General features: G+C 43.9%; 1 protein-coding gene across 4 annotated transcripts in view; it reads right to left on the bottom strand.

Annotated features, from left to right (window-relative positions):
• The window catches only part of WDR7 (WD repeat domain 7), a 2,460,073-nt gene that overhangs the window by 1,365,751 nt on the left and 1,067,737 nt on the right, over positions 1-26,585 (bottom strand). For all 4 annotated transcript variants that reach the window (XM_069627029.1, XM_069627030.1, XM_069627031.1 and 1 more), the window contains one exon: positions 22,008-22,126. In XM_069627029.1, coding sequence (XP_069483130.1) covers positions 22,008-22,126 — 119 coding nt within the window. The remainder of the gene's footprint in view (positions 1-22,007; positions 22,127-26,585) is intronic.

The following is a 26,585-nucleotide window of genomic DNA, read 5'->3' as shown; positions in this document are numbered from 1 at the left end:
CATCCTGCATATTGTCGTAACTTGCACAATCCTTAAGTCGTTCTTTCAGAGCAGGATTTCTAACCACCGCAACAAGACTCATGCTCCAATGTTTGCCATCACTGGTTACCACATTTTTCTCACCCACTTTAGTCACTAACATTGGGTCATACTATTGTGAGCACCCCTTGGACACACAGAAGGGTTTCCCCGATTCTCACAACATCGTCCACCATCACACCACGCATCCTTCTCGTACTTTTGTGCTTTTACCCCACCGTCTAATCGCTTAACCAATCAGGATATGAATTAAAGTGCATAAACCTTAACATTATCAATTGAAACAGTGAGATTTCAGTCAAAGTATGTGGGGTGTCCTGATGCGCCATCAGCATTTCACACACACCCTTTTCCCAATGAAACCCATTCACTGTGGACAACTGTATAGATTCCTTGATTATACGGTTGGTCCGTTCAACCAGCAAGTTAGATCTCAGGTTGTATAATGCTGTGCGATGATTCACGCCATGTTGTTCTAAATAGTGCCTCATCTCATTAGACACTAATTGCACACCTTTGTCGGATATTATGATCTTAGGATATCCTTCTCGTACAAACAGTTTTTCTAAGTAATCAATCACTACACCGGGAAGATAGCTCAGGGGCAACGTTCTGCCTTGAAAGCAAGGCAACACGGAGCAACACAGGTTTGATCCCCGGGTCCGCGCTTAGAAACCTCTGGGTAGTAAGAGCGTTATAAATAACCTATCATAAACACCGGTTGAGACACACTCTACAAATTCCACGTCGAACCATCTCGAGGCATAGTCCACAACAACTATGGCAAACCTGTTCTCCCTACCCAGCATAGGCATAAGACCCACAAAGTCAATGGCAATCTTCTCCCATGCATAATCAGGAATTTCCACACTACCAGTTTCTACCTTCAAGGTTTTAAGAGACTTGTCGGTTACTGAACATGGAATGCACTGCCCCACTTCGATGTCTACCATGGTGTCCATTCTTGGCCACCAAAATCTGGATCTTACTTTTTGTTAAATCTTTTCCCAAATGACTTCTGTGGGCACGCTTGGCCAATTCACCCTGTAATGAAAATAGAGGTATTATCCTCTCCCCACTGTAAAATCCCCATTCAGAACTACTCAATTCATCTTTAAATGTACAGAAAGATGATTTAATCGGTCTAACAGACTTCCAACCTTCATCCATGTATTCGATAGCCAACCTCATCTCAGGATTCTCACTCACAACGTGAACTCAAACCTTTTTAGAGAAAACATTGCTTATTGTATCATTTACTTGGGTGATCCACTCCTCTGATATGTGGACCACTGGATCAACATGGTCAATAGGGGCCCAGGAAAGGCAATTAGCTACAGGGTTACATTTCCCCAGAACATATTCTACCATGAATTTGTAACTCTGTAGGACTGCTAGCCACCTGTCAATCCTAGGAGTTTCCAACCCAGAACCTTTTGTAGTGAACAAATGAACCAAAGGCTTTTGATAACTTCTGACCTTGTAAGGTATGCCCCAAATATATGTCTTGGAGTACACAGGGGCCCAATAACATGCCAGGCTTTCCTGTTCAAAAGTTGAATATCTAGATTCAGTGCCAGATAGGGTTCTGGAAGCAAAAGCCACAGGTACTTCCTTACCCCTCCTAATCTCACTCGCCACTGCACTGATTCTCGATACACATGCATCGACCGATACAATAGTTTCAGCAGCAGGATCGATCCTGTACAAAGTGGGAGCATTAGCTATTTCAACTTGAAGTCTCTGAAATGCTACTTCTTCAACCTGTCTTTTAACAAAACCCCTAAAGACTGACTTTTTACCGCAAGATTCTCCACAAACTTGGAATAGAATTCAATTAGACCTAAACATTATTTTAACTTGTCTTTGTTGCAAGGTGATATCACTTTAACAATGGCATCAACCATTTCAGGACGTGGAACCATTCCCTTCTTTGTAGGACTCTGGCCTGTGGGATGTCTTGACCCACTTTTTCCCTGCCATGCAGCATTCCTGTGTTCTGATGGTGCCAGAAACATCAGAATGGCCGCAAAACCCTTGTGCGCGCAAAAACCTATGGAAATCGCACTTTGCAACACAAAAAGATGGCTGCCCAATCTGCCATTCATGTTGTCAGTGGTGGAACGCAGATCTCACCCCTGAAACATGTCACTGGGATTCACAATAAGTGAAAATGGAGTACAGAGTGAAAAGCAATGCTTTGCTGAAAGAAATCCAAAATCAAATCTTGCTTTAAATCCTTTTTTCTTGATTGCTGAACCTGCAGAATGCCGGTGCAAAACACCCTCAAACATCCAATATTCTTGCTGGGTGCTACAATTCACTTAGTTCAAGAAATTATTGGGAACTTACAATATCCTGAAAAGCTGAATTTGTCATAAAAACATCCACAGCAAAAGTTGCCTGCCTGTGGAATCTGTCAAAATCTGGACACAGTACCCTTGGCTGCCTGAATGACAGCTGTCAGAAGCCTCCATTAAAACTGTAAACTTGTACAACTGAAATCTAATATCTGAAATCTAAGTGACCTGTTACTGAGAGTAACCTATGTTGTAACTGTTTAATCCCATGTTTTAGAATCTGGAATCAAGGTTCTAGCTGCTTGTTTGAAATTGCAAGTTTATTTTAAGCAAAGAAAAAATGCAACAGAATAACATTTGAATTTAAGCCTGACTAAAAGCAACCAAACCAGTATAACAGCTTCCCCCACAGAGGCCAGGCCTCTCCCTTCTGCTTCCCTCCACAAGGAAATCACACCTAAGTGATGATTATAGGGTGGGAGGAGGATTTGGGCTGCAGGGGGAAGGAGATAATGGACATCCTCCAGCTACAGGAACTGCCAAGTGCGAAGGGTCGTAAAATGGCCTGGGCCCAGGAGGAACTGGGAGGAGACAGCTTCTGAACTGCAGGGAGATAGAAGGAGGCGGAGACAAACAACCATTTGTTGCTTAACAAGGACCAAAGACACATTTTAAAAAGACTGATAACTTACTGTGTAAAATAGTTAAAAACACAAAAATAACAGCATTGTTAATGTAAATATTGACTGCACATTTTAAAAGGTGCCAGAACTCTGACATGTTCTAGGAAGGAACGGCGGAAAATGTGATATTACACAAAATGTATTTTTGATGAAAGCATGAAACTTGATATACTTATGCCCCTATTCAATGCACACATTTGTAGAAATATGCTCCGAAATTGGACATTGTGTTCCGGATAAAAAGGGCAAAATTCTGTAAAAAGCAGACACAAGATCTTACAGCGACAGGGTTTGGAGGAGTATCTGCTACACAAAATATGTAATCTGTATATATGGTTGTTATAGAGGTTGCACATGTGGAAATATGTTTTGTACCAAAAGTAGATTTGTGTTCAAAAGGCTAGGGGTGGACTCTAGGCCTCATATACCCACATCATCATCATGGTGACACCCTGTTTTTCACCTCCTATCAAGGAAGAGAGGAGACCCCGATCAATCACTGGAAAATGGGCGCGCTTAGGATAAACCAGCACACACACCCCTTTATCATAAGCATAAATAGAGACAGCTGAGCACTCAAAAAACACAGACAAATTCACGCAATAACCGATTGCTGGTGGAGCACCCTGGAGCAGAACCATCCATCTTCCTTGCTCCAGACTCCAGAAACTTGGCAAATGAGAAAGGCCCATTCCATTAGCTGAACCATAAGCTAGGCCATAAAATTCCAGAACCAGAACCCCAGAAATCTAAGGGGCTCATCATATACAGCTGGCCTGTGCTATACTGCTTACCTCCTAAAAGAATTATCATCAGAACCAAGTGATCCAATCCAGTTGTGCCGTGCTGTGACCACAGCCATTGCAGACCCGATCCAGTCCTGTACCATGCTGTGAACAGACCCAGTCAAATCCGATGTGCCCAGCAGTCAGTCCTGACCAGAATCCCTGATGGTTCCGTTTGAAACATATCTAGTGAGTATCCATAGATAGAACTGTGTCACTAGCATATGTACTGTCCATAGTTAATCCCTATCTTAAACCCATCCTCTCTTGTATTCAGAACCTGATATTGTTAGGAGTATTGTTGAATTGTTAGAACTTTTCTTGCGCTGAGCATTTGTTTTCTAAAATCATAAGTCATTAGTGTTGTGAGCAACTAAAGTGAATCCCAGAAAGAAATTGAGTATCCACCACTTGAAGGATTCCCTGGCCAGGAACTGATGGAGATTCATGTGTGGCATTCTCTTTTGCTATAGTCTTCATCTAGTGTAAGAAATCACATTTGTCTTTTAAAAGTGCATTCCCGTTTTTCCATTCTTGCACCTAGCTCGAAAAAAGACCTCCACTAAAACGCCCATAACAGTTTTCAGGCTAGAAACATAATTTCAACTTCTGCTTGTAGCTAACATTCACAGCTTTAATTCGCATCTACAAACGCATCCCAAATCCATATAGTTCTCCCGTAATCGCGATTATCGTGCACAGAAAAGTATGCTGCAAATTTTCATTTAGGGAATTTCTGACACGTGTAAAATAGCTTTTGATTGCTTCCAACCTCAATTTTAAGATTTCACATTGTTTCTTAGTATCAAATCATTGCTAGTGTTTGTAACTATCCAAAGTGGCTCCCATAAGAATTTAAACCATTTCAGCAATTTAGACCATACTGAGTGTTTTCACCCAATCCATTCTTCAGATAACTTTGAAACCATTTTGACAGCTTGCCAATCAAATCTGTTTTTCTCTTGCGTTGCTGAGGGGAAATTGGGATCGATATATTGTTTGAATTTTGCCATTCCTGAAACCTGTTCTCTCCTCCTTTCTCTTTACTTTGTCTATTGGGGGGCTGAGGGAGTGCAGGGGGAAATAGTAACCACACTGTCTGTTCTGAACACATACAAAAGTATTATTTCTGTGCTGAATTGTTTTGCTCACTATTGCTCCTTGTGCATTAAAGAGATTGCTTAGTGTTATATGACCCCATTGGTGATTATTGTATACCCATTAAACATAGTGTGATTAATTTGTAACTACATAAATAATTATTTTATCTTTGTAAACCAGCCTAATTCCTGGTTCAGTGTGACCTTTTCCAAGAGAGGGGCGTGATATGGGTGGTACATCGTTCAGAATAAAATAACTTTTAGACACAAATAAATAAGGATTTCAGTTGTGCATTACACACTAGTCATTGATTTAGGTGAAGTGCCGGATTGAAATCACTTACAGATTGGGGGCTCGTCACGAGATCCTGAATTAGACATGCCACATGTGACGGTCTAATACAACGTGCTAACTTACAGGGTACATACACCTTGTCGGGCTACCACACTGTGCTACACTGTAAAAACAGCCTTCAATAGAAACACTCAAAGGAGTTGGGCCTGTTTTGCAAAGGTAAAAGTAACCCTGAGATAAGTCAGAAGGAAATTAATATTTCCGGAATGGCAATCCCAGTGGAAATTAATATGGCAAAATAACACCTACTACACAAATTGTTTGTCAGGGGTGAATGGACAGAGCAGGATCAGAATGTTTGGTTGTAGGAAATCAAAGAACAAGCCACTGCCACAGGATTAGATATATGGCAGGATCAGGGTCCATTACACCAGGCACTTAGTGAACTGTATATGGCCCCAAGGTTAAAAGAATAGCAATGTAAAATTGCCAAAATAGTGGCGTACCTGTACCTCCATATTGGAGTAATACAGGAAAAACATGACGAAAACCTTGATCTGGCAAAAAGGCAAATACAATCAATAGAGAAGGCCCAAACTGATCTGGACTCTGCAGAGCAAAGGCTACAAAAAAGCCAAGATTCAGAGAGTGAAACCTAGACAGTACCTGATAAAAGTAAAGGAAGATCTGGATCTCCTGCAGCAAGAGAAGGTAGAGCAAGACACCAAATTACTGACACTGCAAAAGGAGTGTCAGGAGAGATTGGACTCTCTACTACAGAGCCAACAAAAGCTAGAACAGCAATTAACCTTTAACAGAGCATACGCAGAACAGGTGGTCACTTTAGAGAACTGCATAGACCAATTAAAAGAGGAAAATAATAAATTAAATTAATTCTCAAAGACCTTGAATCCCAAACAGAATTTGATGTAGAGCACCTGAAAGCTGGGGCATTCAAAAAACAAAAGGGATGACCTGGCTGCACAGAGGGGTACTCTAATTCAGGAAAGAGACGCCTTAGGCCAGGAAGTCAACTATTTAAAAACCAAGTTGGAAAAAAATCGCATGGCCCTTCAGGGACTGAGTGAACTCAAAATGGACTATGAAAAGCTGTTAGAGCACACCAGGAGGGTGGATGATGCTCTGGCAAAGAATGACCAAGCCAGTAAGGACAGAACTCAGGAGGCGAGTCTCCTGCAGAAAAAACTGGCCCAATACTTCCAAAGCAGGAAGGAAGCACAGAGAGACAATGAGGCCCTCTGTGAAAAAAATGACAGTCCCCATAGACTATGCAGGAACAACTAATAGAGACCAGTAAGGCCTTAATAGAAGAACAAAAGGGTCAGGTTCTTGCATATCAGCAGGGAGTAGGGGCTGAAACAGATGAACTCAGATGGGAGAGGGGGAAACCCCGGAGCATAACCTCAGGAACCCTGGCACCAGAAACCTCAATCTCTTCAATCCCATGACTCTGCTAACCCCATGTCCACTGGCTCATATGAGCCAAAGACCATGGGGATGGTAGACTTCAACCCAATGGGAAACATGGGGCTAATAGGTCAGCGCCTCCCGGAAATGGATGGGCGGGCATCTGTGTATGGGTTCCCAAGTGCTAGGGCCATCTTCTCTGATCAGGGAGACTCCAATCAGGGGAGGATAAGAGAAATGGATCCTCAGAAATATAACTTACCCAGAGATCGGAAAGTAAAATTTGGTGGGGAACTCCATGAGAGCAGGCCCACTAAGAGCATACTAAAAACCTCTTCCCAGCTAGAACAGTGGGGGAATACTCAGCCAATCCATAGGAGCAAGGAAGAGTCATAAGACTCTTCTCAGCGCCACACATCCCTGGAAACTAGGCCCCCACATTCTGCCAGCCATTCCCAAGCTCGCAGAATCCAGGAGAGCCTAGAAGACCAGACAGCCACCTCTGGTAGCAGTGCCTCTGAGTCAGAGGATGAGTGGACCAGGATGACCCAAACTAAAAAAGCCAACAAAGTCAAGAGGGTTGTACTCAAGGATCCCCTGAAATAAATAAAAGCTATTAGGAGCATCATCACGCCCTACCACAAGAATGCTAAATATTCAGTTTGGGTGCACCTTGAGTTATTTGAACAAATGATGGAGACTTTCCATCTGAAGGACAGCCAAAGTTGTATTCAGTTTGTAAAGTGGACATTTTCTCCTGAGTACTCCAGCTTCTTTGCGGGGCTGGAGGATCAGAACCACTCCAGATGGTCCACCTATAGGGCAGCCATCCTAAAACATTTTTCCATTCATCGGAACCCTCAAGAGGCTCGCAAGGCAGCCTACAACTTTCAATATGGGGAAGACCATGCCCCTCAAGAATTTGTTCAGGAATTAAAACGCGCCTTTGCGCAGACTACTAGAAGGGTGCGCACTGACAGTAAAGAATTTGTCAACACCTTATTTCATGCTCTCCCCTAAGTATATTATGACCCAGCTAGTGAGGGACTTTCACGAGAAAAGATCACTAGACTGGGTCACTGAACAAGCAACGCGCATGTGTGAAGTGCAGAAGCCGTTGGAAAATAATAATAGCAAAAGCCCCAAAACAACCAACACCCCTGCTGCTGCTAAGGTGGCGGAGGTGAAGGTTTCCCCCATTTTAGATCTGGAGATGGGGGGCCTAAAAACCTTCCCGCACAGAATCCAAACCACCCCAAACCCAGAAGGCCCTCTGGCCAATCCCAAAAAGGGAGCCAGGGTGTTAACCCCACAAACGGGACCCCTAACTCCCTGTGACTACATCAGCCCACGCTACAAGGGAAATAGACCCATCCTGGGTTATGTGTGGACTCCTCCTGCCCAAGGGGGCGGATCCAACCAGACAGCAGGAAACCCAGGGAACTTCCCTTCTCACTTCCCCCAGGAGGGCAGTAATCCCCCAAATGCCGAACCAAATTTCTTTCCCAGGTACCCGCCAAATGTCAACCCCCAAAACAACCCATCCTTCTTTCCCCACTTTCCTGAGCCCAGACAGCCCAATCCGGGAGAGGGGAGACCAAGGGTGGAGGGGTACCCAAACTTCCCTAACCAGGGTTGTTTTGCGAGAAGGGATAGCTACCCTTCTCGGGATCAACGCAGGGGAGACCTGAGGACCCCATACCAGCCAGAGCGGGTGTCTTCACTAGAGCACCAGGTCCAGAACATGGCACAGGATCTGGGTCACATGCTGAGGGCTCAACAGAACCCTCAGATGAGCATGGTGGCTCAGAACACCTCAAATCCAGGGTCTTGTGCTCCAGAACAATGACAGGGGAAGAACCCCGACAACCCACCGGTTCCCAGTGAGGAGGCACAAGGGGAAGGGGGGGTGTAAAGCCTTGGAGGAAGCTTCCTTCCCCACATTTGGAAAGCCCCTGGGAACCCAGGAACCAGAACCAAAATCGCCTGCCCCCCGAAAGTCTGAAACCCAAGAAGCAGAGGGCGGGTAGGAGAAATAAAGAACCTAAAAGACCCATTTTGAGGAGGAGGTGCAAATCTTCCAGTTTGAAGGAGAGGTGTCCTCAGAGGATCCTGGGAAAAGGATCTTCTCCTTCAGGGATGGGGGAACTCCTCCAAAAGAAAAATGGGTCCCGAAGGACCCAAATCCAGCCTGGGGAGATGGGGGAACAGAGTTAAAACCGCCCATCATCCAACCCCAGAATGACCAGCACGAAAATCCCCTGGTTCAAACCCATCCTGGTGACTGCCTCCAAAAAGGGGGGGGGCAGCCCAGAATCAGAACCAGGGGAACCCAAAACGTCCCCCATATCTAGTTGTCACCTTTTTCTTACAGGTTCCCAAAACCCCAAACAGAATCCAGCCCAAATCACATCTCTGTCAGTATCCAAAGCAAGGAAATTAACCCACCAGTTGGCCAAAAATGTGCATTATCTTTGCCCCCTTGAGGAAAAGGAGGGAAGATTTTATACCCCGGTCCAAATACAGGGGCAATGTACAATTTTGGCACTGGTGGCTAATGGATCCCAAGCCACCCTTCTGTCAAAAAGGGCCTTTAATCAACTGAATTCGGGAAGGGGGGAGAAATACCAAATTCCTCTCACCCCTCTTCCTGGACAGCTTAAGAACTTCGACGGGAAGGAAATTCCCATCGAGGGGACTGCAGATTCGGACATTAAAATTGGGCGACACAAGGTGAAGCACCCAGTCATAGTTGTGAATCCAGAGGGCACACCTTGTTTACTAGGGAATGACATCCTGCGTAGGTTTTCTCCCCTCATAGATTGTGTAAACAAGGTCCTCTGGACCCAGAGTAGCCGACCAATAAAATTTAAACAGAGTGTCAACCATGTTAGTTTAAACGGCACATGCCACATGGTTGAACAAAAACCTGACCAAATAGAATTTCACTTCCAGAATAATCAAATCCCAGATGTGGCAGTAATCGCAGTAGGACAACAAACTGGTGATGGGGAGTCCTCTCTATTTCTTAAAATCAACCTTCCCTCCAGTCTAAGGTGGCATTCCACACTGGAAGGAAACACTCTGAAATTCTATACAAATTCACAATCAGAAAATCTCATTCCTATAGTCCAAAATGATGAGAAATCAGCTCAAAGCTTGGCTGATATTCAGAAAATTGGAGAACAGTTGTTCATCCCTATTCCGTTAAATGAAGGGAAGGAATCTGTTCTCGCCCGAGTGTGTGTGAACAACGGTAAGAGCTTCATCAGCGAGGCCATGTTCCCCAAACTCCCAAAAGATCCAGCCATTTCCACATTTAAATTGATTGACAAATGGGAAATGGACCTGGAAACACCCAATTCCAAACATCTCCTGCCTAGCAGGTGTATGATCAAAATTTCCATAGGCAACAAGAGCATAGTCCATAATTGTTGGGTCGTGCGTTTTATTTAGGCAGTGACATTCTCAATCGCTTTGCCATCAGTTTGGACCTAATAAACTTCAAAGCTTGGTCCCGATTAGCGGGTAATCCCATGGACTTTGATGACCCAGAGAAAGCATTTCGGTCATCACAACTGCTGCCATATGCAGTTGAAATTCAGACTGGAGAGGAAGTCACCATCCCAGAACGGACCCGACAATTCTCACTGGAAGCAAAAATTAAAAGAGGACAGAAACTGAAAAATCCTGACGCTTATACCCATCTTAATGCTTATTTCCAACAGCAAGGGTTAGGGGTAAACCCAACACCACTAGTCAACACAGAACACAACACCATTCCAATAGAGGTGGATAACAGCGACCTAAAGAGTATCACTCTGGCCGCAGGCACCATTATTGGAATGGCGGTTGATGACCAACATTTTTCCATAGATTTAGGTAATGAACTGTTAGGACCAATCCCCAAGGACTGTTGTGACAGTGATGGCGACGATGACAACACCAGACAGGATCTTCACCCGGCATGGGGAGAATTTAATGGTGTACTCTTCATGCCCTTATGGTAAGGAAGATGTGACTTGTGACTTCAGGAGGGATGAGGTGATCTTCCAAGCCCGCGAGGACTGCCTTCCCCACCTGAAGCCATCAGTCCAAATCAGCACTCTGACCAGACACTTCTCCACCCAGCTGGAGGAGGCCGCTGAGATAGCCAAACCGGAAGTCTTTCCAGGCTTCAGGCAGATGGTTGAAGAGAGAGTCAACCTAGCTGATGCCTGTGAGACTCTGGAGCAAAAGCAAAAATTGAAACAAGTTTTCTTAGATTTTCAAGATCTCTTTGCGGTGGACTCATATGACCGTGGTCGCACCGACATCCACACAACAATTCCCACAGACCCTGGCATGACTCCAGTGTTTGTGAGGCAATATCGCTTGCCTCTCGCATCAATGGAGTCCCTTACTGAAATAATTAAGAACCTTGAGTCCCGTGGGATACTTCTTCCAGTCCACAGCACCTTCAATATTCCGGTGCTGGGGATTTTGAAACCAAACAGCCAGTGGAGACTCTGTGCTGACCTACTGGAGCTCAACAAACGGGCCCATACTTCCCGATGGCCTCTTCCCTACATTAACCAAGGGATGGCCCAGATCCAGGGGTCAAAGGTATTCACTGCCATTGACCTGACCAATGGGTACTGGACTGTACCTGTCAGTAGGGAAGACCAATACAAGCTGGCCTTTACCTTCGGGGGGCAGCAGTACACGTGGACACGGACTCAACTCCGGCAACAAATTTAACATTTTTCTACACAAGGCCATGCCTGACCTGGGTGAAAGGGGTAACCTGGCCTATGTAGATGATGTTTTAGTCAAAAGCTCAACTGTGGAGGAACACCTAGCGGAGATCTGTTATGTCCTGGCACAGTTGAGGGCTTCCGGAGCAAAACTCTCCTTTCTAAAGGCACAGTGGTGCAGAACCTGTGTCAATTTCTTGGGGCATGAGAACTCCTCAGGGTCTCTGTCCCCAGGAAAAGAAAGTGGAAGCCTCCAGAAATTAAAAGACCCCAGAACTCTGCGGGAACTAAGGAGCCTCCTTGGACTAACTAATTACAGCAGAAAGTTCATTGAGGACTACGCAGAGATCACAAGACCCCTGATCCATCTTTTGAAGGGGGGGTCAAGTGGAAGTGGGGTCCAGAAGAAGCCGAGGCAGTAAGACAACTCAAAAGAAGTCTCTCACAAGCGTCTTGCCTAGCTTACCCTGTCAAAAACAAGGAGTTCTTCTTGGAGAACAGGGTTCTCAAATACATGCTTAACTGCAGTATTATATCAAAAGCATGACAAGGTCAATAAAGTAATCTCCTATGCGAGTAAGACTTTATCCCCTGTGGAACAAAAATTCAAAGATTGTGAGAAGGCACTCCTGGCAACGGTGTGGGAATTGAAGAATTACTGCCCATTCATCCAGGGGGAACACATCATAGTGGAGACTCCACACCAACCTTTGCAATATCTTCAGAGTGACAGAATCCGGGCTGGAAATGTGAGTAATTCACAAATTACTTCCTGGATTCTGTCAATGCAAGGTTTTCCTGAGGAGGTCAGATATGGCCAAAACAAGAAGAGTCCCCTTCTGCAAGGTCTGGCTGACTTGCATGATTGTGCCAGAGAAAACCATCTCGTGGAAGAAAGTCTTAAAATCAAGGACAACATGGAGGAATACCTTACCTTAATTCCCCACACAAAGTCTATGAAGAAGACCAGTGTGAGGGAATGCCCACTGTCTATGTGGATGGATGCTCCTACCATGTTGACAACAACTGGGAAAAGGAACTTGTGGCCGGCGTAGGGAATGCATGGGTGAATGATGCCCCAGAACCCTCCGCTGGTTACAAAATCGGTCCCCGAAGTAGTCAAGTTGCAGAGTTGATGGCTGTGTATCAAGCCATCCTCACTGCTGTCCAAGTCCACGGACTGGTCATAATCACTGATTCGGATTATGTACGGAACGGGTTTGTGGGGCACCTGGTTAACTGGAAAACCAGAGGCATGCTATGTGCTAATAAGAAACCATTGAAACATGGGAAATTAATCCAAAATATTAATGATCTGGTCACCTCGAATGGAATGACCATCTACTGGAAAAATATCAAGGGTCATTCTAAAGTAGAGCGACCAGACAAAACTGGAAATGACCTAGCTGATCAGCTGACCAAAACCAGAGCCATCCAAGGGGATCTACTTGAGATCGAGTCCCTGTTGGGGGAAATCTAGGTCACTGCTATCACTAGGTCCGAGACAAATGCTTACAATGAACTCTCAACTGCACAATGGAGTAAGGAGACCCCAGATGCTGATTTGATTACGGCTCAAAAATGTGATCCGATAATTGATAGGTTTTATCAACACATTGAGGACCCTGAGAACTTCCTCCTGACGGATACCGATTACGTAGGGAAAGAGGATCTCAGAGTGTTGATGAAATGTCCAAAAAATTTCCGAATCCAAGACAGTTTGTAAGGCGATCCTTAACTGGCCATGACCAGTGGGTGGTCCCCACCTCCTTCCGAAGCCAGATGTTAAGTCACGCCCATGATGCGGCTACAGCCGGTCATCAGAGGTTTCATACGACACTAGAAATCTTGAGAGAGGTTGCATACTGGCCACACATGGGGCAGGATCTCGACCAATACTTGAAGGGGTGTCTTGTGTGTGCAGAATTTCAGCCAACATCACTCACACACCGTGCTCCCCTCCAAAAGAGGGGGATGACACTGCCTTGGTGAGATTTACAAGTCAATTTTATAAGGCCCGTGATTCGCACCTCTAGGGGGAACAAGTACATGTTGACCGTAACATGCTTGTTCACTAAATGGGTGGAATGGCCCCCGGCCCCAAATTGCAAGGCAGAAACAGCAGCTGCCCTGATGATCAACCACATCCTCTTGCGTTTTGGACTACCCCAAAGGATTGAGTCAGACCGAGGTAGCCACTTCACTAGCCAAGTGATGACAAAGATGTGGGAGATACTTGGGGTCAAAAGGAAACTACACATTTCCCACCAGCCAGCCTCTAGTGGTGGAGTTGAGAGATACAACAAGACTATTGTGAGCATATTAAATAAGTTTGTGGCAGATTCTGAGGCAAGTTGAGACATTCCACTACCCCTTATCCTGATGGCCATCAGATCTACCCCTTCCTCTGCAAAAGAATGTCTCTGTTTGAACTGATGACTGGACGAAGGATGGTGCTTCCCCAGCATCTGCTCTACAGAACCCAAGAGCAGACCTTGATAAATGCCTCCACAACTCATGAGTATGTTGAGAATCTGAGAAAGCACCTTCAAAATGCTTTTGCCTATGCTCAGCGTAATCTAGAAAGATCTGCAGACAGTATGAAGACCCAGTATGACCTTAAGACAACTTAAAAGAATACCAAGTAGGAGACCGGCTATACTTGTACAATTTCCAAAGGAACCAAGCCAAACAGCGCAAATTCCTCCCTAGCTGGCGGGGTCCTTTTGAAACTGTAGACAGAATCTCACCAGTCGCCTACAAAATATGCATCCCCAAAGGCAGTTTGGCAGAGGGAGAAGACAAGTCGGTCCGCATCAACCAGCTGAAGTGTTGCCATACTAGGTATAGTCTACGGCAAATAGAGGGGCCCTCCGGAAACTCAGAGGGGGACATTCGGGATCCCTAGAAAATTCCACCTGTCAAAATCATTAGAAATTACATGCAGGAAATATTGCCAATTATATGTCAAATGTATGCATCTGCCCCCCTCCATGAATAGTGGTGGGGAAATGTTCATAACCATGCTCTGTTCTGTCTTAAAGTACTGAAACCATGGATTCTAAGCACAAAGGAGGACCACACGGGGACCGGGAGGAAAGACCCAAGGGGCCCGGAGTATCGCTTCATACTCCCATCCGGAACCGGCGAGGAGAACCTGTCGATCCAGCACTGATGGGAGAAGCAGACGACTTTCTCTATCTGGACCAACAAGAAGGAAATAACATCCCAATCTCCCAACTTCCCCTTGACGGGCGGTCAACCTTAAATCGTCAGAGGGGGCTCTGTGGGATGTCTTGACCCACTTTTGCTCTGCCATGCGGCATTCCTGTGTTCTGATGGTGCCAGAAACATCAAAATGGCCGCAAAACCCTTGTGCGAGCCAAAACCTATGGAATTCACGTTTTGCAACACAAAAAGATGGCTGCCGAATCTGCCATGCATGTTTCCAGTGGTGGAATGGAGATCTCACCCCTGAAACAGAAAGCCAGAAAGACTGCAAAACTCTGACTAACCAGGGCGGACCACCACCCTATCCAAAATAACCTGCGTGAAAGAAAAAAAGCTGTATGAGGACTACAGGAATTTGGGGAAGGAGGAAAGGACAAATGTGTTTTGTGTGTGTTCTCAAGCAATCCTGGGGGAATGGAATTTCTGGCATCAAGAAACAAGTTTCTTTATTAGAAGAGACTGCAAAACCTAATTATTATCAAGGCTGGAAACAATATCTTGCTAGAGAAAAGGAACTTTGGAAGACTGAAAACAAGTTAAGTATAAACTTAGCCCGGCAGAAGCATTGATGAGGCTAGCATTCAAAGCCTCCCCTTTTCCTTTTTAATTGGGTGTTTTCCATAGAGGAAGGGCCAGTTAGCTGCAAAGAATATGGACTAAAGAGTGCGTTTGGACTTTAGCATCCAACCGTAGCTTTTATTTTGGTAGGCAGGGAACTTTCCTCAAAGGAATGGGGTAAGTTAGGCATCCGATTGCTTTTCTTTTTAACAAAACTCTTGAAACATGACGCACAATCGTCCGAGCTATTCTTCTGGTTCACCACAATATCTACAAAACATTTAAATCCTAATGGCTCTTACATATACAGTTTGCCTCTGATGTGGAAGTTAGATTTGTGGTTTGCCATGTGCTACCTCGTCGCTCTGCAGGGATAGCAGCGGCTGATTTCGCGATTAAATTCCCACTGTCCAAATCATGGAGCATATGAAGATCTCAGATGCTAAATTGGTAGGGTGTAGACCTGACAATAAAGGACAGTTTTGTGCAGGAACTTGCAGAGGTTGATTAATAATGCTGAAAGGTAGAGTGGAGGGAGACATATCAGCTTATTATACTAGAATACAAAATGGTAAAGCATCTTTGATAGACTACATCTTCATTAGACACATGATTTAAAGAATATTGTATTACCCGAAGTTAACGAAGATTCTTTGAGTGACTGCACCATACTTATTATAAAAACAACAGAGGACTGAAGAGAATGAAAAAAGGTAGATTAAACCCCCAAACAATCAGATGAATTAATTAATCAAGTAATCAAACATGTCTGGCCATTGAATGATTTAAAATCTGGCCTAATAAATCATTTTTTTATTTTTTATTTTATTGTGATATGGTTACACAAAATTAACACATAATAAACATACATTAATAAAACATAATAAAATGTATTCATTTCATTTAGCACATTAATTTCCTTTTCAAAAACAACATACAGCAATAATCAACAAAACACCCCACATAAGCCTTGACCAGAACAGATTTTTTGCAAAATCCATCCCAAAGCATTTGCCGAATCTACTGAATATCCTAGGCCTGGTACTACCCAAGCCAGGAGAATCCATAACCCAGTGTCGTAAGGTCTCTAGACGACACTTGGACCTACAGAAGCAACATCCCGGGCTTGTGGATAGATCAGCAGATTTCCAATGCATAGTCCTCTTCCTCTGAATGCCATCAATTGAGCGTAAAGCGCATATATGTATTGCACAATTTGCTACAGGGGTAACAAACCAGGTATGTCGAAATTAGGTCTCTTATGTGGGAATCTTGCATATTCTGAACATGTTGAATACATGTGCAGTGCTTCCAAAGTAATCATCCAATCATACCAAAATAGCTTTAGTTTTTTCTTTGTAGATAAAAAAAAATAGTAAAATTATGTTAATGAAGTTTACCACAAAAAAAAAAGTATAGATGGTTTTTAAATAATAGTTTTATTATGGAGATTAAAGAACATCGCTACCTACATTTTCTAATTACCAACTCCGATAAGTAACAGAACTAGAATGAAGTGCTAACTATAGCTTTCACGCCCCGGCTGGAGGGCGTACATGGGCTTGTTCGCTCTGGCCTCACATCTGGCTGCAGGCCGTTAAAGCCCATGTATACCCGCAAGCCGAGGCATGAAAGCTATTTGCACCCCGCGATCCACCAAAGTTGCGGATAGTTTTTTTTCTTTTTTTTTTAATCTGACAGGGCGATCAGCTCTGTGCAAGCACATCTCCCGTCAGAGAACAAAAACCCGTCGGAGAACAAAAAAAAATGTTTAAAAAATGGCCACCACCATTGAAATGCAAAAAAGGGACCAGGTCCCTTTTTTGGATGATGGCGGCCATTGGAAAACATGTAAAAAAAATGGCCATTGTCATCCGAAAAAGGGACCCAGTCCCTTTTCTATGCCAATGGTAGCCAGACGGGAGGAGACCAGGGACCGGAGCGCAAGGCTCCACTCCCGCAGGTAAGTGGGGGAGAGGGAAGGGGAATTGGGGTTTTCTATCATGGGGAGGCAACAGGGAGAATCTCCCTGTTGCCTCCCCACTTTAGAAAAAAAAAGAAATAACACCACCTGGGGAAGGGTCTCAGCTGGAGCAGCGAGTGGGGTGGGGATAACAATTTGAACTCAGTAGTAGCTAGCCTTGAAAGGTTTTGCTCACCAGTATGGTTGTCATAAAGTTGTCCAACAGAAAATATGCCCCATGATTTTATATGGTATTGAAATAATTAACTATCAAATTCACAATGGCTGGAGGGGAATTTCTGAAAACACAAACTGCCCGAAAATCCATATCTTCGAGCCTTTTGATACTGGAGTTGAATGTGGACACTTCATATACTAGAGCTGTGATTGGAACAGCAACAGATTTTCTTAGATTAATCAGAGATGTCTTTATGGGGGGGCAAAAGGGGCACTTGCCCCGGGCCCCCACCTTGGATGGGACCCCAAGGAGGACTCTTATAAAAATAAAAGTCAGTTACCCTAAGTCAACAAAATGAAGTATCGCACATCAGGATTTTCTATGGTGTGCTGCTATGGCTAAACATATTTTCCGTCTGTGTTGACAAGTACATTTTGTTCTGATCTTTTCATCCTGTAATGCTATGTTCACTCTAGTATACATAGTTTGCGTGGCACAACACCTGGAATATTTTTGCATTCCTTTGGGGATTATATTGATCATGTGCAATAGCCAACGTTGAAATACATCTTGATACATTTGAGTGTCCCGATGGTTCAGAGGATATCTCAATGTGTTAAGCACTCATTGCCGAGATATGCGTTCACATGCAAGATTACAATACCAAATTCTAGCAAGGCTGATTCAGCATTTCCAATGTATGAAGTTGTTAAGCCTGCATGTAAATGTTCTTTGTTCTATAGTATTCTAGGTGTTATCATCACCAATGTACCTGCACTAGATAGCGGTTGCTATAGAAACTAACATAGCATCAGTATGGTGATGGTCTAGAAATTGGTTTGTTTAGATGGGGAGTTGTAAAACCTAGGCAGGCACCTACAATGGTGACAATAAAGTGTTAGAGGTGTTTATGTATCCAAATTCCAGACTGTGGAACCAAAGCGTTCATGCTTGGATCCTGGCCTCACCAGCAGACGATACAGTGATCCTGGACAAATCTTATATCACTGACAGTACTGTCGAACGGGAAATATATATGGGCCTACTGGTATGTTGTCATCAGACATATTCAGATAAAGATACATCCATTATCCATGTTGCTGTGCTGCATTTTGAAAGACAATTTCGTATGCATTTGCTAGAGATATAGGCCCTGTTATATGAAGGGTTTGCTTAGTTATGCTATTGTCATATATGCTGAAAGAGATGCTCTTAGAAGTGAACACATTGAGTCCATTATACAGCGCTTGGGTTTGAGAGGATGCGCTAAATGCCAGAATGAATGAAACAGGCCCTGAAGCCATTCTGAGCCACAGACGCTGGAAGCTGTTTGTTCCGCAGAGATTGTTATGAGTTATACTGACTTCAAAGAATGTCAACAGATTAGGTTGCCTTTCCCCGAGCAGAAGGAATGCAGCCTGGTTTTATCAGCATCCTTGGGCCTTGTGTTCGCAGAAATACAGAAAGAAAGGTGGGGAGAACTGCAGGGAGTGAGGGATTTCGGTGGAGAGAAAGAAGCTTTTAGCTGACGAAGGGGAGAGCCTGATTTTGTAAAACAGAGCAGAAGGCCATAGGACATGTACAAGATATGCTTTGAGATGTTACAGTGACTAGAACACAGTGAACTATAGAGTACATGACTGACGTTGACAGACAGTCTGACGCTGGATGTAATTAGAAAATGCTTAGCTATGAGTTACCATAGAGATGTATGACGTGATTTGGCACTATAACTGTAAGCATGATTTGATTAATAACTAGAAGCTTTTGGAGACGCATTGGGGAAGCTTTTGCAGACCAGCTTGGGAGACATAGAAGCCTTTTGGGAAGCCTTTGGAATGACACCAGCAGATGCAGACTGATTGAGAGGGGAGAGCAGAGATCGAGATCGATCTGGCAGGGAGAGCAGCAGATTCAGACCGCTGAGGGGCCAAGAGAGAGGCCAGATAGATGCAGATCTGTGGGGGCTGCCTGCAGTTCTTGCAAAAGGGGAGTATGGTTCAATGGGGAATTAGGACATACACTTGCACAGAGCTTTTGGTTTGGTAGAAGGGGAGGTCAGACAAGGATTGTCTCATTGATAGAGAGTGTGAAGTGTGGTGTGTGTGATGAGAGAGAGAGAAATCTTGATGATGGAGCTTGCTGACGCTTAACATTGTTATTAGGCTGCATTGTTGTTACTAGGCTGCAATGCATTTAGATTCAGCAGGACTGAGTAATTAGGCTGCTTGCATTTTAGCCAGAAGAACTGGCAATTCTAGATTGCATTTGTTTGCATTGCATTGTAGATTTGCACCTATGCAGAAAGGGTGCAAATTCGGTTTTGCTAGTAGTGTGTTTTATCATGCCTTGCTATGCATGAATAAATGTATTCCTTGTTATAAATGTATTGACTTTTGTGTGTTTTATTCTTGTGTTTATTTCTTAGTGTTTGGTATGTGTGTGTGTGTATCAGAGCAGTTTGGCAGTGACATAGTGCAGTGCACACCGCCCTGAGATCTGCAATATATATTTGCTCAGATATTAGGCAGTAACGGGGGTCAGATTGCACCACTCCTCCCCCACCCCAAGGTAGATTGCCTTCTATGAAAAGATTTTATTCTCACATACTGGTGGCATTGTTTGGCCAATTACCTGATCTTTCCTATCATGTAGGCCATTTGAGTGGAAGGAGTTCTAGACAGAAGAGAGCACACTAGATATTGCAGGCTTCTTACCATCATATTATAAGGTTTGCTTATGTGACAACAAAACGGTTTGCTTTTTTTGTACAATACCAAGGTTTTTCTGCATGTTTTTAAATACCACAAGCCCATGTATGGGGTGTATTTAAAGCTTTACAATACGAAAGAGAAACCTACCTGAAATCTTTTAAGATCTTATCCATTAGTATGCTGGTATTTATATACTTTCATTGATGATGGAGACAATGAAGCTAGAATCATTCCCATTTTGTATAATATGTTTCTGTAACTTTGTTTGTTTAAATGTTTATATTGGGTTATGTGATTTTCATATTTTCCAAGTCAGTACTGTAGAATGGGATTATTTTAGTTCATGGTAAATACTAGAAAATAAATTGACAAGAGGAGAAATTGTGGGTACGAATCCCAGCTTCACCTCTTAATCAATGAGTGATCCTGGGTATTTCATTTAATCTTGAATTTCCTCACTTGTCAAAATTACAAGCCCCTAAACATTTCAAAATTGTCAGCCATTCAGAGTGATTTCGTTCTCAGAGTATGATCTTTAAAAAAAGACTAATTCATGGTTTCACTGGCTATATATAGTGTTGCTTCCTCTATAATGATAGTGAGCATTGATATATTGCACACCACAGCCACCTGTTTCTTTGTTCTCGAACGGCAACACTGCTTGAAAACCATGTCCCACTTCTAATCTCAGTCTGTCTGAATACAGACACCTTCCTGGTATCTTCAAATCGTCATCCACTCTCTATGGTATGGTATGTGTAGTGTTTTATCCTCGCTTCCCATTGGTCGTCTGTATCCATGCTTGAGCACTTTTGCTATCTCCAAGGCAGATAATCTCATACTATTCTGGATTATGTGTACCTTTGTCATAAAATCTGTGCCCTGCAGTTATACTATGTCCATTATACCTTCCACGTGGCTGCTATTGATGAAATGTTTGCTGTACCTATGCTTGAACACAAGTACCGTCGCGTAGACTGCTAATGTTGCCCTTGAAATGCTACTTGTTTATCACTCTGATTACAACATGAATGAAGAGTGTAAGGTATCTGAAAGGAAGTTTACCATGCTTATTTTGATCTCTGCGAAACAGCATATCAAGCTATGGTTTGTTATCCTGACACGGGGAGGGGCACACCAGATATTCTATAGCCCTTAATTCCTTTGGTGTGTTGGAGGGGGGCCCCAGAGGTGTCTGTACCCCGGGCCCCCAAAGTGCTTAAAATGGACCTGAGATTAATGGAATTGTAAGTTGATAATGTCTATATTAAGGAGATAGAAATAGGGCACAGTGGTTTCATTAATCAATATGCTGAGAATTGTAGACACTTCTTTATGAGCATTGAGTTTAAGTAAGATAAAAATGGTCCCTTAACAGGCGAATTAAAGAGCAGACTAAATATCTGAACAATGGGATAACAGGGGGGAAAGACTTCTATTGATTGAGAATTTCAAAAACAAATAACACGAACATTGTATAAAGATTTTCCTTTCATACAGCCCCATCCCAGATTACATTATGACAACTCGAAGTAGATAGGAAACCTGGTTCTTTTTGCTATTTGGTAGTAACAATTCAGAGGACAGGCACATGGTTAAAAGGTAGATCTAAATGAAACTGAATTGTTCTATATGTAGAAACCTTGGGCAGATCGAGACTTTGGAACACTTATATAGGAGTTGTGCTGGCAAACCCTTAACATTTTATATTTTGGAACTTTTTTATATTCTGTAGATAAATTAATAATAATTGTTGGCACTGATTATTATGGTGGACACAAGTATCTCCTATTTTATAACAGATTTTGATTGGGAAGAATTTAATGTAAATTAGATGAACAATGTAAATCAGTAATGTATGCATAAATGTTTAATTAAATCCATAAACAATACAAAATAGCATAGGGTTTTACCAACAACCGAACACCTCACATGGTGTGTAAGTAACAAAAAACGTACATAGTCATACGTTTTTCAAAGCGGGGCACCCATATTACCTCCAAGCACCGATCCTGCCACCTTCGAGCCAGCATTTCAAGGAGAGGGGGCCTAAACTTATCCAGCCCCAAAAGGTCAGGCAGCATGACGCAGTGCATAGCAGCCAGTTGGCTCCACCCTGTAAAATGCAAAAATAACATGATTAACAACAGGGTTCGAAAGACAAACTCTTTTCAGGATTACCCGAACAAACAAAACTATTTCTCTGTGCATCTATTTTTTATCTCTCTGGCTGAGCACAATTCAGAAGTAAATATATTTCATTTTTGCTGCACACAGATTCAGAGTATGCCATCTTCTTCTAAAATCACTTATTTCGTTTTTGATAAGAAAGGGTTACTTACCTTTACTAATGTTCTGATGGATACTTTGTTGTTGCTGAGTAGTGTAGCGGCTCAACGCTCCAAACCTTTTTTAATTATTTTTTTAAACATTTTTTTATAACTCGCTTAATACCCAAATTCGGTTTCTAAGCGTGGATCCGGTATTCGAACCCCTGTTGCTCTGTGTGGTCCTGCTACAAGACCAGCACGTTGCCCCTGTGCTATCCTCCGTTTTGGGTGCACATGATGGTATATCCTAGCACATTTTCATCATTTGCATCAAAACAGGTTAATTTCACAAATGCTTTCTTGTTCTTTTACCCCCTTTATGGATTTGAGCAAAACAGGGGACGTTTCTGCGCATATTAAAAAACATCCCGTTTATAAAAAATGGGATGCTCTTAAAAATGCACATTGAAGGCATTGCCATGCGCATGCTTGTTCGAAACACCTGAACGGGATTCACAATGCATGACAGGGTCAGACATGAGCCGGGCCTCCTTAAGTTCCACAAACTGCTCAAAACTCTGCTTTTCTCTACCTCTTTCTCTCTCTCCCTTTCCTGTTAATCATCCCACTGCCCCTGAGACTGGTGGCCTGATTCTCATGAATCTCACAGGATACCAGGCCCTTCTTCCCAGTCGATACCAGCACCGCCCCCCCCCCCCGCCCCTCAGTTATAAAAGTGTTCAGAAAAAACAAAAAAAGTAGTGGAGCTGTGGGCTCGGCAGAGGAGAGGGTAGGTCACCGTAGGTGGAGGCATAGTGCAAGTGTTGCAGCCAGGCCATTTGTGACTAGTAACTAAGGCTCCTGCTTGGCAGCTCTGTATCCCACCGCTGGGAGTCGCTTGCACCAGCACTTAGCCTGAGGCCGCCTCCTTGGTTGGATCCCCTTGGCACTTCCATCCCCCTCCCTCCCCCCCATCCATTCTGCTCTCCTGCACATTTGCTCACTGCACTTGCAGGTCTGAATGCCATAAGGCCAACTAGGACCGCGACTGTATACGCACTGTTTTGCCAATGTTATTAATTTCCCTTTTCCCTTCCCATTTAGCCTTGTGGTGCTTTGAAACACAATTCTGTTGTATAGGCGCCTAACAAATGATCCATAAAATAGAAAAATAAAATTAATTCCTGACCTTGCCATGCATTTTATTTAAAGTAAAACAGCACCGGTATGAACCGCTGCTCTCCCACTTGCATTTCTATCCATCAAACAGGGATATAAATGCTTTTCACTTTTTTTTAGCAATTCACACGGACAGGCCATTTGACACTGCTGACATTGTTGTGTGCAAGGGGGTTGGCCAGCGAATATTTTGTGCTGCTGTCCAGCCTCCCAGGATGACGTAGGCCACCTTCAGGAATAAGGTGACCTATACATTTCTAAAACAAACGCTAATGAGAAAGTGCATCCTCCATGGTTTTTTCATTCAAATTAGTTTTCGTAACACTGACTCCTTGTCCTCAGAATATTTTATTTGTAAAAATGGGAAACCATAATGCTTTTACCATGTTCACTTCAGATTTATAATACCTCCCTTAGAGAATTTTCGCAAGCTGCTTAAAAATAGTGCTAATCCACACACTCCTTAAGAAACTAACACTGGTGCTGTATTGGTGTCCTTGCCCGTTATGCATCTTCGCAGCGTTGACTTCCCACACCAATGCTCCCTAGCTCCGGTCTATCCACAGCACTTTGCATCTGCACACCCTCCGTTCTGGAGACTCGCACACCTCCCGCGGCCCAGGCAGTGTAGCACTCAACATTCCTAGCACTTTGTCCATGGCTCACCCCCGAGCTAAAACTCCCCAGCACTTACCCCCTCTTCCTTCTTCCTTTCTGCAGTTGCACGTTCTGAATACTGACAAGGAATAGTAGGGTCGTCCCTCCCCCTTTTCGCCCTCTGCTCTTAATATTGTGTTGTAATTGTATTTCCCATCCTCCTTCACTGCCCTGTGGGCGCTTTGAAACAGTATATTCTTATTGTATAAGTGCCTAACAAGCAAACAATAAATAAATCCACAAGACCACGACAACAACCAACCATTCACCAGCATCCCATTTATTGCGAAAATCATTGAGAATGTAGTGGCAAATCGACTTCACAAGCATATCAACCGGTCAGTACTGCTCCAGGGGTTCTATGTCACTTGTCCACTTTTTGAAGCTCACACATAAAAAAAAAGATTTATTTCAGCCGCTTTTGTGCGGGATCTCAAAAAAGCTGAAAAAGCACATGATAGAGGGTTTATTTTTTTGATTCGAGGGTTCCGCCCCCCGAGATCCTTTCCTTCTTGCCACCCCGCTCCACAGACCCCACCACAAACACTTCAGTTTCCCTCCCTACACTTCCCCTTCTCAAAAATACGTTTTCTCACACACACACCTGACATGCCGTGACTACTCCTTTGTGTATCGCTGTGCTTGACAGCTCCTGCGGGCACTCATGAGCGTCACTTAGGTTGACAGTTTGGTTTAGAAAAAACGCTCTGTTCTGTCACACAGTGGTCTATCCAAATCTATCTTTTTAAAAAACAATTTGTTCACCCAATACCGCTCCAGGACCACCAATCCAGGTTCTACCCTAAATGCAGGGTTCTACCCTAAATGCAGCACTGAAACACTCACCATCCAGTTCATCAATGATACTCTGCAGATCATGGACAAAGGGGATCCTTGAATCATTGTCCTATTGGCCCCCATCTTCCCCCTTCGGTGTGGTGGCACACCTGACTTTGATAAGTCGCTTGCATACAGAGCGGTCTTCGCAGGAACAGTTCTCGATTGGTCATCTTTCTACATATTGGACTATACCAGGCTGTCCAAATGGGCACCTTCAGATATTATGGTCGCCCAGGTATCTGCAAAGTGGCACAGGCCTCAATCATCTCCCTGGTGATCTTTAAACTATACATGGAGCTGCTGGGATCACTCCTTAATGACCCACACATCTCGCTGCACCTTTAAGAGAGGACACCCAGCTGTACATTTGAGTAGACGGATCCCGCTACATCCCTCCCCTTCACCTAGCCACTACTGACATGTGGACAATGAGTGTATATCTCAATCCAACCAAAAAATAAATAATGCCTCTTGGCCATCCCTCCAGACAGGAAACCATTGAAGGATGGCTGGACGGATTCACCCCCAAACTTCCCCTTCAGTGAAATCCCTAAGGTACATTGTAGAGAGCAACATCTCATTTCAGAAGCACATAAAAAATAAAGCCTCAATGTTTGGTTATCGATACTGCTGCTAAGAAAGATTAATTATAAGTTACTCACCGTAGTGACTAATGCACTCCTAGTCAACAGTCCCCTTTCATCCATACTGTACGGGCGTCCCTCACTAAGGATGGGAAACGGGCCCTTTTTCACCAGAAATAATTGTCTTCCTCTTTAAATTTAGATGCGCGCGTGGGCGCGCTCTGGTAGCATGTGCTCCCATGACTCTGCCCACAAGCGCCACTCCTCAGTCCCTTTGACTCATCGACAATATTATGATTGCTTAATGACACAGATGTTACAGGGAGGATGGTGGGACGTATGGAGGAAAGGAGACTATGGACTAGGAGTAAGTTGGTCACATATAATTTACTCCTACGTCCTGTCCCCTTTCCTCAATACTGTATGGGCGATTACAACTGAATGCAGCCCTGGAGAGGAGATTTGCCCCTCTAAGAAAACAAATTCTTCAAAACTGCCTGGCCAAAGGCTGCGTCCGACCTGGCGCTGGCAACCAAGCAGTAGTGTTAGAAAAAGGCTGACGAGGAAGCCCAAGTAGCCGCCTTGATGATAGTCCATGGGACGTGTCTTTGGAAAGCCACAGCCATGGCCTTGGCTGATGGCGTGGGCGAGCACGCTTGCTGGCAAAGCCCTGTGCTGCCCCTCATTCGCCTCCTTGATGGCCATCACCATCCACCTTGCTAGGGAAGCCTTGGAGGCTTGTGAGCCTGGTTTTGACGCACCAAAAGAGATGAACAAGGCATCCGACTTATGGAAGCTCTTTGTCCTGTCCAGATAAAATCTTAGAGCATGCCTGACATCCACACAGTGCAATACCTTCTGAGCCTCATCCTTTGGATCTGCAAAGAATGTTGGGAAAACAATCTCCTCGTTAAGGTGAAAGGCGGAAACGACCTTAGGGAGAAAGGCAGGATGCGTCCTAAGCACCACCTTGTTCCGGTGAAAAGTGGTATAGGGATCTGAAGCCACCAGGGCCTGAACTTCGCTGATCCGACGTACTGAGGCA

This window comes from Ambystoma mexicanum, chromosome 6p, assembly GCF_040938575.1.
Source record: "Ambystoma mexicanum isolate Mex_15411 chromosome 6p, UKY_AmexF1_1, whole genome shotgun sequence".
Taxonomy (NCBI): Eukaryota; Metazoa; Chordata; class Amphibia; order Caudata; family Ambystomatidae; genus Ambystoma; species Ambystoma mexicanum.
This window is presented reverse-complemented; position numbering and strand designations above follow the sequence as displayed.